This window comes from Nerophis ophidion, linkage group LG23 (assembly GCF_033978795.1).
Source record: "Nerophis ophidion isolate RoL-2023_Sa linkage group LG23, RoL_Noph_v1.0, whole genome shotgun sequence".
Taxonomy (NCBI): Eukaryota; Metazoa; Chordata; class Actinopteri; order Syngnathiformes; family Syngnathidae; genus Nerophis; species Nerophis ophidion.
This window is the reverse complement of record NC_084633.1, coordinates 13094206-13112561: the sequence shown is the minus strand read 5'-3', so window position 1 is coordinate 13112561 and position 18356 is coordinate 13094206. Positions and strand designations below refer to the sequence as shown.

Sequence of the window (18356 nt, the reverse complement as noted above, 5' to 3'; positions counted from 1 at the left end):
TTCCGTCAAAACTCTAAAGGCCGACTGCACATTTCCTATCTTCACAATAAAAGCCCTGCTTCATGCTGCCTGCGCTAACAAAATAAGAGTCTCGGAAAGCTGGCGTGCACAAGTGATGTGCACGCCAGCTTTCTGAGGGATCGCTTGTGCACGCCAGTTTTCCCAGACTCTGTATTTAGTTAGCGCAGGCAGCATGAAGCAGGGCTTTTATTGTGAGGATAGGAAATGTGCAGTCGGCCTTTAGAGTTTTGACGGAAGGTACGGCGCGAGAGTCTGTCGAAATAAAAAGTTTTTCTCGCCTTCCTCTCGGTCATATTTTAATAATAATGATCTTGCAGCTGCCAGCTTCATCTCACAAGACCCTCCGGTACCGTGAATGTCATTTAAGTGACGTCTTGGTGAAGATTGATGATCACTAATTTTTAGGTCTATTTTTTTTAAAAGCCTGGCTGGAGATCGACTGACACACCCCCCGCGGTCGACTGGTAGCTCGCAATCGACGTAATGGGCACCCCTAGTTTACATGCATAACTTTCTCCGACTTTCTAAGACGTGTTTTATGCCACTTCTTTTTCCGTCTCGTTTTGTCCACCAAACTTATAACGTTGTGCATGAATGCACAAAGGTGAGTTTTGTTGATGTTATTGACTTATGTGGAGTGTGCTAATCAGACATATTTGGTCACTGCATGACTGCAAGCTAATCTGTGCTAACATGCTATTTAGGCTAGTTGCATGTACATCTTGCATCATTATGCCTCGTTTGTAGCTATATGTGAGCTCATTTAGTCTCCTTTAAGTCCTCTTAATTCAATTTATCTCTCATGACACTATCTGTATGTAATATGGTTTTAATTTTTTGCGGCTCCAGACAGATTTGTTTTTGTATTTTTGCTCCAATATGGCTCTTTCAACATTTTTGGGTTGCCGACCCCTGGCATAGGAGGACCCTTTTTAGGAGTAGGGGCGCAAACGTAGGACCTGGATAATGTTTCACTGTGCAGAGACCCCTCCTCACGGCTCACACTTTGAAAGCAGAGCTGCTACTTTTCTTTTTTTTTTGGTTGCCGCTTCTTTGCGCTTGTGTTTGCTTTAAGATGACTGTGTTGCCAAGCTTGGTGCCCACCTCCCGCCTATATAGCTTTTCTTATTTTGGACGACTAACCCCGCCCCCCCGCGCCCCCCTATCATCCAAAAAGCTTCTCTTCCTGTCGCTCCCGTGCATCTCCCTGTTCAGTCATTAGAGCTGTGTCTTTTGTGCTGTCTATTCTCTTAATATCTACAGCTCAGACGTGTCGCCCAATCGGCCGGACACCTCTCATGCTCACGCACCCCCGGGGGAGGACCGTCCGCCCCCTCCCTACCCCTCCTCTTCCTCCTCCTGCCACGCCGCCCACCACCACTTCTACCCCAAGCCCCCGCCCTGCGCCCGGCCCGTGGCCCCGGGTCCGGAGTCGCAGCCCCCGGCCTCGCCCCCGCCGCCCCAGCGCTGGTCCGGCTTCATCCCCCCCGCCCCCCTCCCGTCCTCCTCCTCCTCCTCATCCTCCTCCTCGCTCGACATCAATTCCAACCCCAAGCCCAGCTGTCTGCACTTCCCCAAGCACAGCCCGACCGGCGACACGTCATCGCATGCCCCCCCGCCCGACACTAACGCTTCGCCGCTCTACATCAAAACCCCCCTGGCGCTCACCCGCCACGAGCAGTCCCTCGTCAACCCCCCTAGCCTCCCTTCCTCCGCGCCCCCGCCCCCGCCGTGGGCCGCCTGTCCATGTGCCAGAGAGAGAGGACTCCCCAGGCTGACTAGGTAAATATGACACACCCAAACGGCGAGCGGCTCCTTTTGTCAGTCCTCTCGCTCGCTACCTTTTCTTTTTTTTTTTTGGTCTTTTTTCTCGCCCCCTTCCAATGACGCACCTCTGACTGCATAACATTCGCAGGATCCGGTTGCTAAGCAACCAAGGATGTCGAATTCATGCTGACAGACAGTAATTACATGCACACTAATAGCACATGGATGTATTTATTCCAGAGTATGCAGCACGTAGAACTGGGCGATTTGGACGAAAAAGTATATCTTGATATATTTTTTTTACTTAAAGGCCTACTGAAACCCACTACTACCAACCACGCAGTCTGATAGTTTATATATCAATGATGAAATATTAACATTGCAACACATGCCAATACGGCCGATTTAGTTTACTAAATTGCAATTTTAAATTTCCCGCGGAGTTTATTATTAAAAACGTCACGTGTCACGGACTGTCAGGAAATATTAGCTATTTTAGGCCCCATCCTGTTCGCTCTTTATCTCCTCCCTCTTGGAGATATTTTTAAGAAACATGGAGTGTTTTATCACTTTTATGCAGATGACTGCCAAATTTATATGCCGATTTCAAAAAGCCACGGCCCCCTGACACCCTTTCTTAACTGTCTATGCGACGTCAAGGTCTTGGTTAGCCCAGAATTTTTTAATAATGAATGAGGGAAAAACGGAAATTTTAGTTTTTGGGTTCGGCCCTCACTGACTTGGGACCATTGCAAAATGATGTGCGTCCCAAAGTCACCAGCCTTGGCGTCACTATAGACAGCCATTTTAAACTAGACAAACAAGTCAATGGCGTTTTAAAATCGTGTTTTTATCACCTTCGTCTTTTAGTAAAGGTTAAACCGTTTTTATCTTTTAACCTTTTTGAACAAGTCGTGCATGCTTTTATTTCAAGTGGCCTGGACTACTGCAATGCACTTTATGCTGGCATTAGCCAAAAAGCTCTCTCCCGGTTGCAGTTAGTCCAGAACGCGGCAGCACGACTTTTAACAGGGGCCAGGAAACGCCAGCATATAACCCCAATTCTTCAGAGTTTGCACTGGCTCCCTGTTCATTTTAGAATTGATTTTAAAACATTGCTGTTTGTTTTTAAATCTTTACATGGACTGGCACCTCAATATATCTCGGACCTCATCCAAATTTACATTCCTGCGCGCGTGTTGAGGTCCGAGAGCCAGTTCCAGCTCGTGGTGCCCAAGACCAGACTTAAGACCAGGGGAGACAGGGCCTTCTCTGTGGTCGGCCCTAAGCTCTGGAACACTCTGCCGCTCCACGTTCAAACTGCTTCCACAGTGGAGTGTTTTAAGTCTCGTCTTAAGACCCACTTTTATTCTTTGGCTTTTAACACTACGTGAGTTGTGTGGTCCTCTGTTCTCTGTTGTCCTCTGTGGGTTTTTTTTATACACTTTGATTTCTATTTTACTGTTTTAATTGGTTTTACCCTTTAAAATAGTTTTTAATCATATTGTTTTTATTGGTTTTATATGTATTTATTTTTTGTTTTTATTCAGTCATTGGTGGAGCATAATATATATATATATACTTTTTTTATTTTATTTTATTTATTTATTTATTTTACAATTGTTTTTAACATGGCTGTGCAGCACTTTGGAAACGTTATTGTTGTTTAAATGTGCTATATAAATAAAGTGGATTGGATTGGATTGGATTAGCGCTGCACCACTCGCGGCTAAAAGTCGTCTGCTTTAACCGCATAATTACACAGTATTTTGGACATTTGGAGAAGTCAAAGTAGAAAGATGGAGTTGGGAAGCTTTAGCCTTTAGCCACACAAACACACGGTGATTCCTTGTTTAAAATTCCCGGAGGTGAAGGTTTACTATGGATCGGAGCGGTCAAGCGAACACGGATCCCGACCAAATGTCAACCAGCAGTTTTCGGTGAGAAAATTGTGGTAAAAAGTCGCCACTTACCGGAGATCAGTTAAGCTTGTGCCGTCGACTTCCCTCAGACACTGGTCTAAAGACACAAGTGGACAAACCCCTCCGACTATCAGGTACTATTAAACTCACTAAAACACTAGCAACACAATAGAAAGATAACGGATTTCCCAGAATTATCGTAGTAAATGTGTCTAAAAACATCTGAATCCGTCACAATTTTTTTAACTTGATTTTTTTTCCCTTCGCTATCAATATCCTCAAACACGAATCTTTCATCCTCGCTCAAATTAATGGGGAAATTTTCGCTTTCTCGGTCCGAAATAGCTCTTACTGCTGGTGGCTCCCATTATAAACAATGTGAATATGTGTGGAGCCCTGCAACTCGTGACGTCACGCGCACATCGTCTGCTACTTCCGGTACAGGCAAGGCTTTTCTATTAGCGACCAAAAGTTGCAAACTTTATCGTCGATGTTCTCTACTAAATCCTTTCAGCAAAAATATGGCAATATCTCGAAATGATCAAGTATGACACATAGAATGGACCTGCTATCCCCGTTTAAATAAGAAAATATAATTTCAGTAGGCCTTTAAACTCGATATTCGATATAAAGTCGTGGTCAAAAGTTTACAAACACTTGTAAAGAACATAATGTCATGGCTGTCTTGAGTTTCCAATAATTTCTACAACTCTTTTTTTTTTGTGATAGTGTGATTGGAGCACATACTTGTTGGTCACAAAAAGCATACATGAAGTTTAGTTCTTTTATGAATTTTTATGGGTCTACTGAAAATGTGAGCAAATCTGCTGGGTCAAAAGTATACGTACAGCAATGTTAATATTTGCTTACATGTCCCTTGGGAAGTTTCACTGCAATAAGGCACTTTTGGTAGCCATCCACAAGCTTCTGGTTGCTTTTCTTCACCAATCCTTTTGACAAAATTGGTGCAATTCAGCTCAATTTGTTGGTTTTCTGACATGCACTTGTTTCCTCAGCATTGTCCACACATTTAAGTCAGGACTTTGGGAAGGCCATTCTAAAACCTTAATTCTAGCCTGATTTAAATGGTAAATGGGTTGTACTTGTATGGCGCTTTTCTACCCCTTTTTAAGGAGCCCAAAGCGCTTTGAGAGTATTTCCACATTCGCCGATTAACACACACATTCACACACTGACGGTGGGAGCTGCCATGCAAGGCGTTCACCAGGACCCATCAGGAGCAAGGGTGAAGTGTCTTGCCCGAGGACACAACGGACGTGACTAGGATGGTAGAAAGTGGGGATTGAACCAATAACCCTCAGATTGCTGGCACGGCCACTCTACCAAGTTCACCACGATTTAGCCATTACTTTACCACTTTTGACATGTGTTTGGGGTTGTCGTCGTTGACCCAACTGCGCCCAAAACCCAACCTCCGGGCTGATGATTTTAGGTTGTCCTGAAGAATTTGGAAGTAATCCTCCATTTTCATTGTCCCATTTACTCTCTGTAAAGCACCAGTTCCATTGGCGGCAAAAAGGCACAGAGCATATTACTACCACCACCATGCATGACGGTAGGTTGGGTGTTCCTGGGATAATACCCTCACCTTTTCTCCTACAAACATATTGCTGGGTATTGTGGCAAAACAGCTCAATTTTTGTTTCACTGTTTTGCTGTCAATGGAACTGGTGCTTTACAGAGAGTAATGGCTAAATCAGGCTAGAATTAAGGTTTTAAAATGGCCTTCTCAAAGTCCTGGCTTAAACGTGTGGACAATGCTGAAGAAACAAGTCCATGTCAGAAAACCAATACATTTAGCTGAACTGCGCCAATTTTGTCAAGAGGAGTGGTCAAAAATTCAAGCAGAAGCTTGTGAATGGCTACCAAAAGCGCCTTATTGCAGTGAAACTTGCCAAGGGACATGTAGGCAAATATTAACATTGCTGTATGTATACTTTTGACCCAGCAAATTTGGTTACATTTTCAGCAGACCCATAATAAATTCATAAAATAACCAAACTTCACAAATGTCTTTTGCGACCAACAAAGTGTGCTCCAATAACTCTATCACGAAAAATAAGAGTTGGAGAAATTTTTGGAAACTCAAGACGTCCATGACTTTATGGTATTTATAACTGTATGTAAACCTTTGACCGGAACTGTATATCTCGATATATTTTTCTGTTGAAAGTATACATATAAATAAATTAATTTTTTCAGCGATATTCAGTGAAACTGTACTGCAAACAGTCAGTGGCACTTTTATTAACCCAGTTAGTCAAGATGGGTATTAACAGCACAGAAAATAAACTGTTTAAGTAGCACAGAAATATATCAAAAAGAAACATATTTTTTCTACGTAAAATTAATAACATAGCTGTGCAAATAATACAAAATGTATCAAACTCTGATTAAAAAAAATAAATAAAAAATTTGCAGTCAGGCACTTTAAATGACCTTCCTGGTTAGATGACCCGCCCTATCTTGCCTCTTATTGGTCTGACCCCAACCAATCGTGACGCATCATAGTAAACAACCAACCAATCATGGATGTATTGGGGGGGGGGGGGGGGGGCGAACAAGGAACACAACAAATAGGCGGCGTTTGGTCATTTTAACTTGAAATGATATATTCCATCAATATAACGGTATTTTCTTCATTCATATCTTGTTGAAAAATATATGGATATATCTTACAGACTGGATATATCGCCCAGCCCTTACAGCACGCTTTTACTAACCTGCAAATAATTCAACACATTTTTTTTGTTTTGTTTAGGTTGTCAAGTTACTGATAATGCAATACACCCAAAATGTAAACAAACCCAAAACATCAACCTTAAAACGAAGGAGTTGGGTGAAGTACCTTGATGTAAGGAATACCTTTGGTTGAGCTTACTCACCTCGAAGCTATTTTATTTGGTACATAGTGTAATGGTAAGTGTGACCAGTAGATGGCAGTCAAACGTAAGAGATAAGTGTAGGCTGCACTATGATGGGTCTCAAGTAAACAACACCAACATTTTAAATGTGCCTTTGAAAATGTAGAACATTACACACGGCGCTCAAAAATCCATCAAAATGTTTTAATATACGACTTTGGTAAGCTATGAAGCTGCACCGCTTGATGGATTGTTGGAGTATAATTATGGTGTGTGTATAAGGTAAGACATATTGTCTGGTGTTTTGTTTCGCAATATTATGCAAAAGCAACGTTTGTATTTGTGATCTGCATGAATTCTGAATAATTGCGCGCATCCGCCTTTGTAGTCCATGTTGACCCCGTAGTCGATAAGCTTCTTCTTTTTCTTTATCTTCTTATGTGACCTTCATCCTCCGCTGTTTCCATTTCTAATATAAAGTAGTGTAAAGTTCTTACTTATATCATTCAGTAAACTCGCCATGAAAGCGCTAAAACATATCGATGTACTGAGTTTACATTATTCATCCAAGGAACTTTAGTTATTAGAGTTCTGGTCGGACGTTTTTTCATGGGGCACATTTCCAGTGTGGTTGTTTCCGGATGAAGAGATGCTGCTCCGTTATTGATTGAAGTAAAGTCTGAATGTCATTAAAACAGTTAGCTCCATCTTTTAACACTTCTTCCACCTTTGTCCTTGCACGCTACACCGCTACAACAAAGATGACTTTTTGATTGATTGATTGATTGATTGATTGAAACTTTTATTAGTAGATTGCACAGTACAGTACATATTCCGTACAATTGACCACTGAATGGTAACACCCGAATAAGTTTTTCAACTTGTTTAAGTCGGGGTCCACGGTAATCAATTCATGGCGGGGAGAAGACGCTGCCGAAGGTGAGCCACGTAAATAAGACCGCCCACAAAACGGTGCATCCGGACGCGACTGTCAGAAAGCGGCGTTAAGATGATCTGTAAAACATCATCTATGCAACATTTTGACCAAAGAACCACCATCACATGTTATGTAGACCACAAGGAAGTGTTTTACATTTAGAAAAATATAATAATAATATGACTCCTTTAATGCGCCCTATAATCCGGTCCGCCTAATATATGATAAAAAAGTCAAAAATAGACCATTGATTGGCGGCGCGCCTTATAATCCGATGCGCCCTATGGTCCGGAAAATAAGGTATCTTAAATCACTGTGTCCAATTAAATTTCATTAAAATCAATCTGATAGGTGCTTGCCCGATTTTGCCCAAACAACACAATTTTAACAAGTAACATGACTTTTAAAAATAAAAATACACTTTTAGATAATAAATTTGTATAAAAACAATACAATAGAATTTACTACTAATGTTTTCTCAGCATCATCATTAGCGGCTTTTTCATATTTTCATAGATAAATGTCCGCCGTTCGGATATTTTTTGGGTCGCCGTTCTACTCACTCTGCTTCTGTGTGGCGAAGACTATCAGTGATACGCTTGAATTGCTTCGCCAAGTTGATGACATGCTCTTATATTTTTGATGATTTATTTTTTCAATTCAATGAATATCATCTACTTCTTCTCACCCTCACTTTCACTTTTGTCCATCTCCTGCTATAAATTAATGCTAGCAAGGTGAGAACAGGTGTTCTCACATTTGCTACGCCGACTAATGACGCTCGTAACTCGAATTATTGCTTGAAACATGAAGCTTAACAATTAGCTGAGTGACAGCTCTTATCTCAAAACACATTTATGTTGGGGCACTCTTACGTTGAGGTATAATACTGTATTGTAAGACAGTTATGAAGACATAGTACATGCACACCTTTTTATACATATTGAATCTCATTACAAGTGAACCTAATCTATTGTCCAGACTAGAGATGTCCGATAATTGCTTTTTGGCGATATCCGATATTGTCCAACTCTTAATTACCGATTCCGATATCAACCGATGTATACAGTCGTGGAATTAACACATTATTATGCCTAATTTTGTTGTGATGCCCCGCTGGATGCATTAAACAATGTAACAAGGTTTTCCAAAATAAATCAACCCAAGTTCTGGAAAAAAATGCTAACATGGCACTGCCATATTTATTATTGAAGTCACAAAGTGCGTTATTTTTTTAACATGCCTCAAAACAGCAGCTTGGAATTTGGGACATGCTCTCCCTGAGAGAGCATGAGGGGGTTGAGGTGGGCGGGGAAAGGGATAGCGGGGGGTGTATAGTGTAGCGTCCCGAAAGAGTTAGTGCTGCAAGGAGTGCTGGGTATTTGCTCTGTTGTGTTTATGTTGTGTTACGGTGTGGATGTTCTCCCGAAATGTTTTTGTCAGTCTTATTTGGTGTTGGGTTCACAGTGTGGCGCATATTTGTGACAGCGTTAAAGTTGTTTATACGGCCATTATTGAAGTCACAAAGGGCATTATTTTTTTTAACATGCCTCAAAACAACAGCTTGAAATTTGAGGAGGTTGAGGTGGGCAAAGTTTGGGGGGGTGGTGTTTAGTGTAGGGAGTAGCGGGGGGGGGGGGGGGGGTTGAATTGTAGCATCCCGGAAGAGTTAGTGGTGCAAGGGGTTCTGGGTATTTGTTCTGTTGTGTTACGGTGTGGATGTTCTCCCGAAATGTGTTGGTCATTCTTGTTTGGTGTGGGTTCACAGTGTGGCGCATATTTGTGACAGCGTTAAAGTTGTTTATACGGCCATTATTGAAGTCACAAAGGGCATTATTTTTTTTAACATGCCTCAAAACAACAGCTTGAAATTTGAGGAGGTTGAGGTGGGCAAAGTTTGGGGGGGTGGTGTTTAGTGTAGGGAGTAGCGGGGGGGGGGGGGGGGGGGGGTTGAATTGTAGCATCCCGGAAGAGTTAGTGGTGCAAGGGGTTCTGGGTATTTGTTCTGTTGTGTTACGGTGTGGATGTTCTCCCGAAATGTGTTGGTCATTCTTGTTTGGTGTGGGTTCACAGTGTGGCGCATATTTGTGACAGCGTTAAAGTTGTTTATACGGCCATTATTGAAGTCACAAAGGGCATTATTTTTTTTAACATGCCTCAAAACAACAGCTTGAAATTTGAGGAGGTTGAGGTGGGCAAAGTTTGGGGGGGTGGTGTTTAGTGTAGGGAGTAGCGGGGGGGAGGGGGGGTTGAATTGTAGCATCCCGGAAGAGTTAGTGGTGCAAGGGGTTCTGGGTATTTGTTCTGTTGTGTTACGGTGTGGATGTTCTCCCGAAATGTGTTGGTCATTCTTGTTTGGTGTGGGTTCACAGTGTGGCGCATATTTGTGACAGCGTTAAAGTTGTTTATACGGCCATTATTGAAGTCACAAAGGGCATTATTTTTTTTAACATGCCTCAAAACAACAGCTTGAAATTTGAGGAGGTTGAGGTGGGCAAAGTTTGGGGGGGTGGTGTTTAGTGTAGGGAGTAGCAGGGGGCGGGGGGGTTGAATTGTAGCATCCCGGAAGAGTTAGTGGTGCAAGGGGTTCTGGGTATTTGTTCTGTTGTGTTACGGTGTGGATGTTCTCCCGAAATGTTTTTGTCATTCTTGTTTGGTGTGGGTTCACAGTGTGGCGCATATTTGTGACAGCGTTAAAGTTGTTTATACGGCCATTATTGAAGTCACAAAGGGCATTATTTTTTTTAACATGCCTCAAAACAACAGCTTGAAATTTGAGGAGGTTGGGGTGGGCAAAGTTTGGGGGGGTGGTGTTTAGTGTAGGGAGTAGCAGGGGGCAGGGGGGTTGAATTGTAGCATCCCGGAAGAGTTAGTGGTGCAAGGGGTTCTGGGTATTTGTTCTGTTGTGTTACGGTGTGGATGTTCTCCCGAAATGTGTTGGTCATTCTTGTTTGGTGTGGGTTCACAGTGTGGCGCATATTTGTGACAGCGTTAAAGTTGTTTATACGGCCATTATTGAAGTCACAAAGGGCATTATTTTTTTTAACATGCCTCAAAACAACAGCTTGAAATTTGAGGAGGTTGAGGTGGGCAAAGTTTGGGGGAGTGGTGTTTAGTGTAGGGAGTAGCGGGGTGGGGGGGTTGAATTGTAGCATCCCGGAAGAGTTAGTGGTGCAAGGGGTTCTGGGTATTTGTTCTGTTGTGTTACGGTGTGGATGTTCTCCCGAAATGTGTTTGTCATTCTTGTTTGGTGTGGGTTCACAGTGTGGCGCATATTTGTGACAGCGTTAAAGTTGTTTATACGGCCACTATTGAAGTCACAAAGGGCATTATTTTTTTTAACATGCCTCAAAACAACAGCTCGAAATTTGAGGAGGTTGAGGTGGGCAAAGTTTGGGGGGGTGGTGTTTAGTGTAGGGAGTAGCGGGGGGGAGGGGGGGTTGAATTGTAGCATCCCGGAAGAGTTAGTGGTGCAAGGGGTTCTGGGTATTTGTTCTGTTGTGTTACGGTGTGGATGTTCTCCCGAAATGTGTTGGTCATTCTTGTTTGGTGTGGGTTCACAGTGTGGCGCATATTTGTGACAGCGTTAAAGTTGTTTATACGGCCATTATTGAAGTCACAAAGGGCATTATTTTTTTTAACATGCCTCAAAACAACAGCTTGAAATTTGAGGAGGTTGAGGTGGGCAAAGTTTGGGGGGGTGGTGTTTAGTGTAGGGAGTAGCGGGGGGGAGGGGGGGTTGAATTGTAGCATCCCGGAAGAGTTAGTGGTGCAAGGGGTTCTGGGTATTTGTTCTGTTGTGTTACGGTGTGGATGTTCTCCCGAAATGTGTTGGTCATTCTTGTTTGGTGTGGGTTCACAGTGTGGCGCATATTTGTGACAGCGTTAAAGTTGTTTATACGGCCATTATTGAAGTCACAAAGGGCATTATTTTTTTTAACATGCCTCAAAACAACAGCTTGAAATTTGAGGAGGTTGAGGTGGGCAAAGTTTGGGGGGGTGGTGTTTAGTGTAGGGAGTAGCAGGGGGCGGGGGGTTGAATTGTAGCATCCCGGAAGAGTTAGTGGTGCAAGGGGTTCTGGGTATTTGTTCTGTTGTGTTACGGTGTGGATGTTCTCCCGAAATGTTTTTGTCATTCTTGTTTGGTGTGGGTTCACAGTGTGGCGCATATTTGTGACAGCGTTAAAGTTGTTTATACGGCCATTATTGAAGTCACAAAGGGCATTATTTTTTTTAACATGCCTCAAAACAACAGCTTGAAATTTGAGGAGGTTGGGGTGGGCAAAGTTTGGGGGGGTGGTGTTTAGTGTAGGGAGTAGCAGGGGGCAGGGGGGTTGAATTGTAGCATCCCGGAAGAGTTAGTGGTGCAAGGGGTTCTGGGTATTTGTTCTGTTGTGTTACGGTGTGGATGTTCTCCCGAAATGTGTTGGTCATTCTTGTTTGGTGTGGGTTCACAGTGTGGCGCATATTTGTGACAGCGTTAAAGTTGTGTATACGGCCATTATTGAAGTCACAAAGGGCTTTTTTTTTTAACATGCCTCAAAACAACAGCTTGAAATTTGAGGAGGTTGAGGTGGGCAAAGTTTGGGGGAGTGGTGTTTAGTGTAGGGAGTAGTGGGGTGGGGGGTTGAATTGTAGCATCCCGGAAGAGTTAGTGGTGCAAGGGGTTCTGGGTATTTGTTCTGTTGTGTTACGGTGTGGATGTTCTCCCGAAATGTGTTTGTCATTCTTGTTTGGTGTGGGTTCACAGTGTGGCGCATATTTGTGACAGCGTTAAAGTTGTTTATACGGCCACTATTGAAGTCACAAAGGGCATTATTTTTTTTAACATGCCTCAAAACAACAGCTCGAAATTTGAGGAGGTTGAGGTGGGCAAAGTTTGGGGGGGGGGTGTTTAGTTTAGGGAGTAGCAGGGGGGGTGGGGGGGTTGAATTGTAGCATCCCGGAAGAGTTAGTGGTGCAAGGGATTCTGGGTATTTGTTCTGTTGTGTTACGGTGTGGATGTTTTCCCGAAATGTGTTTGTCATTCTTGTTTGGTGTGGGTTCACAGTGTGGCGCATATTTGTGACAGCGTTAAAGTTGTTTATACGGCCATTATTGAAGTCACAAAGGGCATTATTTTTTTAACATGCCTCAAAACAACAGCTTGAAATTTGAGGAGGTTGAGGTGGGCAAAGTTTGGGGAGGTGGTGTTTAGTGTAGGGAGTAGCAGGGGGGAGGGCGGGTTGAATTGTAGCATCCCGGAAGAGTTAGTGGTGCAAGGGGTTCTGGGTATTTGTTCTGTTGTGTTACGGTGTGGATGTTCTCCCGAAATGTGTTTGTCATTCTTGTTTGGTGTGGATTCACAGTGTGGCGCATATTTGTGACAGCGTTAAAGTTGTTTATACGGCCATTATTGAAGTCACAAAGGGCATTATTTTTTTAACATGCCTCAAAACAACAGCTTGAAATTTGAGGAGGTTGAGGTGGGCAAAGTTTGGGGGGGTGGTGTTTAGTGTAGGGAGTAGCAGGGGGCGGGGGGGTTGAATTGTAGCATCCCGGAAGAGTTAGTGGTGCAAGGGGTTCTGGGTATTTGTTCTGTTGTGTTACGGTGTGGATGTTCTCCCGAAATGTTTTTGTCATTCTTGTTTGGTGTGGGTTCACAGTGTGGCGCATATTTGTGACAGCGTTAAAGTTGTTTATACGGCCATTATTGAAGTCACAAAGGGCATTATTTTTTTTAACATGCCTCAAAACAACAGCTTGAAATTTGAGGAGGTTGAGGTGGGCACAGTTTGGGGGGGTGGTGTTTAGTGTAGGGAGTAGCAGGGGGCGGGGGGGTTGAATTGTAGCATCCCGGAAGAGTTAGTGGTGCAAGGGGTTCTGGGTATTTGTTCTGTTGTGTTATGGTGTGGATGTTCTCCCGAAATGTGTTTGTCATTCTTGTTTGGTGTGGGTTCACAGTGTGGCGCATATTTGTAACAGTGTTAAAAATGTTTATACGGCCACCCCCGGTGTGAACTGTATGGCTGTTGACCAAGTATGCTTTGCATTCACTTTTGTGTGTGAAAAAACGTAGATATTATGTCACTGGGCCGGCACGCAAAGGCTTATTGGCGCTCTGTACTTCACCTTATATCCGTGTACCACTCCGTACTGCGGCGTTTTAAAAAGTCCTAAATTTTACTTTTTAAAACCGATACCGATAATTTTCTATGTCAAATTTTAAAGCATACTGTATATCGGCAGTCCGATATCATCGGACATCTCTAGTCTCGACCATATCTCTTGTGTGATGGTGGGAGTTATTTGTGTGTTTGTGTGTGTTATGTGTTGTGTGTCGTCAGAATATGCTCGGGTGATAATATTCCCCCCTTCGAGACTTTGCAAGCGTGTGGGTCTCTGCTGGACGATGCAAAACTCAAGTGACGGCGCAGTTAATTAGAAGTCCCGTGCCACGACGTGACTAACATGCAGTTATACGATGGGTCATTCACTTTCTAAGCTGGGTTATGTAATGTTTGTCCAATAGCTCCCTTGCATTAATATGCTTTGCTTCTATTTCCTGTCTGTCGACTGCTCTGTTCTCTCTACCGTGAATACTGAATGTGTGTTATGTTAACTGATGGCGCCACTTTCAGTTTGTTGTCGGCCACTGCTGAACATGGTCGGGTGTTGTTGACACCGGCACTGAAAACTTACGCGCGCACACACATACACAAACATGTCTCATGTGTGCGTGCACTTAATTAGGTACACTTGCACAATCTAACAAGATCGTATCAAACATTGCGCCTTTACAAAAATAACACTTCGGCGTTTTGGTCAATGTATTTGTATGGCAACATGTTGAAAATGTATTGGACCTTATTAGTTGTGCATATGTACAGAATATTGTGCAAACTTGCTGGGTTTTCTCAATAGTCTGCATTAAATCCATTATCTCAGTAGAAATGTTCATCCATGCCATTGTGTAACGATCTTTGATGTTTATATAAGAGTGATTCACGTCATTGTGGACTCATCTTTTTCAAAGGTTTGGGCGACATGTTTACTGGTATTTTGCACTTGCTGTAAATGCTCTAAATATTATTTACCGAAACTGCGATAACTGGTGACACACTGGTATTTAGTCAGTTAGTTAGTTAGTAGTGTTGTACGGTATACCGGTATTTGTATAGTACCGAAATACTAATGAATCATATTCGGTACTATACCGCCTCTAAAAAGTACCGGTCCCCGGCCCTCCCGACATTCGTCAAGTCGTGTCATTGCTGGTTTACGAGCAGTGGAGCATGTTCGGCAGGGCACAATCACGGAGTACTTATAAGCAGACATAGTGTGTAGACAGAAAAGGGAGAATGGACGCATTTTGGCTTAAAAACTAACGATAAAGGTGAAGTTACAACACTGAAACACCCCAGGAAAAGGTCCTACTTCTAAATCACTAATCCCCGCCTCCATGGCGACAAGTAAAGAAAGTTTCTTATGAGTATCATCCCTGCAGGATGAGGAATAGCTAAACATGCTTCACTGCACACCATAGCTTAACGGCGTCAAAATGTAAACAAACACCTTTGGTGGATCTACACCTGACATCCACTGTAATGATACCAAGTACAGTAGTGTATCTAGTCGATACTACTATGATTACGTCAATATTTTGGTACCGGTACCAAAATATAGGTATCGGGACAACACTATTAGTTAGTTTATTATATCTAGGGTCAGTGGTCAATGAAATAAACAAGAACAATGTTATAATCATACATTGACAATTCTACAGAACAACAAGGTTACGGCTGAAGTCAAACACTTATTTCTCCCTAACCCTATTAACAAAGTCAAATACAAGATGTAGCAAAAACCGAGAGACATCAGGCTCTCATCTTGAGCTTCATAGACATGTGAAAACTGTTTCCATTTTCTTTTACACGGCATATTAAAAATACGCCTTGTACACAGCATAAATAGCCATACAAATATGTTTACACAGTAAATACATAGACCACTAAGTATGTAATATCCATGTACACTCATTAAATGGAGCTTAAACATTTGTTCCAATAACATACTACATGCAAACACTTAAATTTCCTTAAGTATTTATGGACCACATGTAGTTTTTGTTGTTAGCATTGTTCATAATATTAACTACTGGTGTTTATTCTACAGCAGGGGTCCCCAAACATTTTGACTTTTTGGGTTAAAAAAATTTGGCCTCCTTCCATCAGTGAGAGCTTTGAATGGTTGACCAAATACTTATTTTCCACCATAATTTACAAATACATTCTTCAAAATTCCTACAATGTGAATTCCAGGATTTTTTTTTTTTCACATTCTGTCTCTCACAGTTGAAGTGTACCTATGATGAAAATTACAGACCTCTGTCATCATTTTAAGTGGGAGAACTTGGACAATTGATGGCTGACTAAATACTTTTTTGCCCCACTGTATATATATATATACATATATATATATATATATATGTACATGTATATATATGGCTTCACGGTGGCAGAGGGGTTGGTGCGTCTGCCTCACAATACAAAGGTCCTGCAGTCCTGGGTTCAAATCCAGGCTCGGGATCTTTCTGTGTGGAGTTTGCATGTTCTCCCCGTGAATTCGTGGGTTCCCTCCGGGTACTCCGGCTTCCTCCCACTTCCAAAGACATGCACCTGGGGATAGGTTAATTGGCAACACTAAATTGGCCCTAGTGTGTGAATGTGAGTGTGAATGTTGTCTGTCTATCTGTGTTGGCGACTTGTCCAGGGTGTACCCCGCCTTCCGCCCGATTGTAGCTGAGATAGGTGCCAGCGCCCCCCCGCGACCCCAAAAGGGAATAAGCGGTAGAAAAATGAATGGATGGATATATATATATATATATATACACACACATACTGTATACACATATATATATGCACATATATATATATATATATATGTATAAATATACATACACATATATATACAAACATATATGCATTTATATACACACACACATATATATATATATATATATATATATATATATAGAGAGAGAGAGAGAGAGAGAGAGTGAGAGAGAGATACAGACACACACACACACACATTAGGTCAGGAAAAAACACAGAGGCTGTTTTACAGGCTTGGAGGGATGTTTCGCAGGTTTCCCTGATCTTCAAGGGATTTCGTAATATATATAATATAATATAATATTATAAAATCCCCTGAAGAGCAGGGAAACCTGCGAAACAGGCTTGTAGGGATGAAATAGCCTATGTCTTTTTTCCTGATCTACCGTGTGAATGTGTGTGTGTGTATATATATATATATATATATATATATATATACATATATATATATATACATATACATATATATGTATATATATACGTATATATACATATATATATATACATATATATATATATATACATACATATATATATGTATATATATATATATATACATATATATATATATACACCGACCACAATGATGCCACGTTATTGATGGGGAAATGCATAAGACAATACTATTTACCTGAGCTGCTAGGAGACACCGAGAGTATCAAGCGGTAGAAAATTGATTAGAAAGGACAGATTTCAAAAAGTGATTCTAAAAAAAATATATAATAATATTTTTTTTTAAGAGGGACACCTGTTCTAAAGCAATACATTTTTCCAAGACATTGGTCCTAAAGGTTTTATGTGAATGGAACATTTTAAGGCACATCTACATTTTAAACTAGTTACCACCTTTGCTTTCTGAAAGACCGATGATTAAACAAGTAGATTGTGCAACACAGCAAAAACAGAACTGGATGTTGTAGTAGGAATAAGAAGCAAACTCTTCAACCAGCACCAATACCACTTATTAGTGTATTGAAAAACAAAATAACAGCATTGAAGTGGAACACAAGTGATTTTTACTCCAACAGTTTAAAGTGGATGCAGTTGTTGAATGCTGAGAACTCTCAGTACTTCAAATGCAAGCACTGCCATCTAGAGGAGGAGGTTGTCTACAGCCACAGATTTTTTTTGTAGACCCGCACCTTGAATAGTGGCGTTTATTGGAGCATTTACAGCAATGTACAATATGTGATGATGGTGAATGTGCAGTCGTGGTCAAAAGTTTACACACACTTGTAACAAACAAAATCACATGGACAAAGATAAGACCTTCTGGAGGAAAGTTCTGTGGTCAGATAAAACGAAAATGGAGCTGTTTCACCACAATACCCAGCAGTATGTTTGGAGGAGAAAAGGTGAGGCCTTTTAATGCCAGGAACACCATAACTACCGTTAAGCATGGTGGTGGTAGTATTATGCTCTGGGCCTGTTTTGCTGCCGATGGAACTGGTGTTTTAATTGAAACGATGAAAAAGGACGATTACCTCCAAATTCTTCAGGACAACCTAAAATCATCAGCTTGGAGGTTGTGTCTTGGGCGCAGTTGGGTGTTCCAACAGGACAATGACCCCCAAACACATGTCAAAAGTGGTAAAGGAATCGCTAAATTAGGCTATAATGAAGGTTTTAGAATGGCCTTCCCAAAGTCCTGACAAGTCCATGTCAGAAAACCAGCAAATTTAGCTGAACTGCACCAACTTTGTCAAGAGGAGTGGTCAAAAATTCAACCAGAAGCTTGCCAGAAGTTTGTGGATGGCTACCAAAAGCGCCTTATTGCAGTGAAACTTGCCAAGGGACATGTAACCAAATATTAACATTGCTGTGAAGACATCCACTTATTCGGAATTATGACAAGAGGACATCTGCTCATTGGAGTAAGCGTTGCTCTTGTTTGTCGACAAATTGGAAGTTGCTGGCAGTCTTCAGAGTACCCCGAAGCTGCCACAAATGA

General features: G+C 41.9%; 1 protein-coding gene across 4 annotated transcripts in view; it reads left to right on the top strand.

Annotated features, from left to right (window-relative positions):
• The window catches only part of arhgap44a (Rho GTPase activating protein 44a), a 169459-nt gene that overhangs the window by 116073 nt on the left and 35030 nt on the right, over positions 1 to 18356 (top strand). For 3 of the 4 annotated variants that reach the window (XM_061884904.1, XM_061884903.1, XM_061884905.1), the window contains one exon: positions 1285 to 1803. The exons of the other annotated variant lie outside the window; for it this stretch is intronic. In XM_061884904.1, coding sequence (XP_061740888.1) covers positions 1285 to 1803 — 519 coding nt within the window. The remainder of the gene's footprint in view (positions 1 to 1284; positions 1804 to 18356) is intronic. 4 annotated transcript variants of the gene reach the window in all.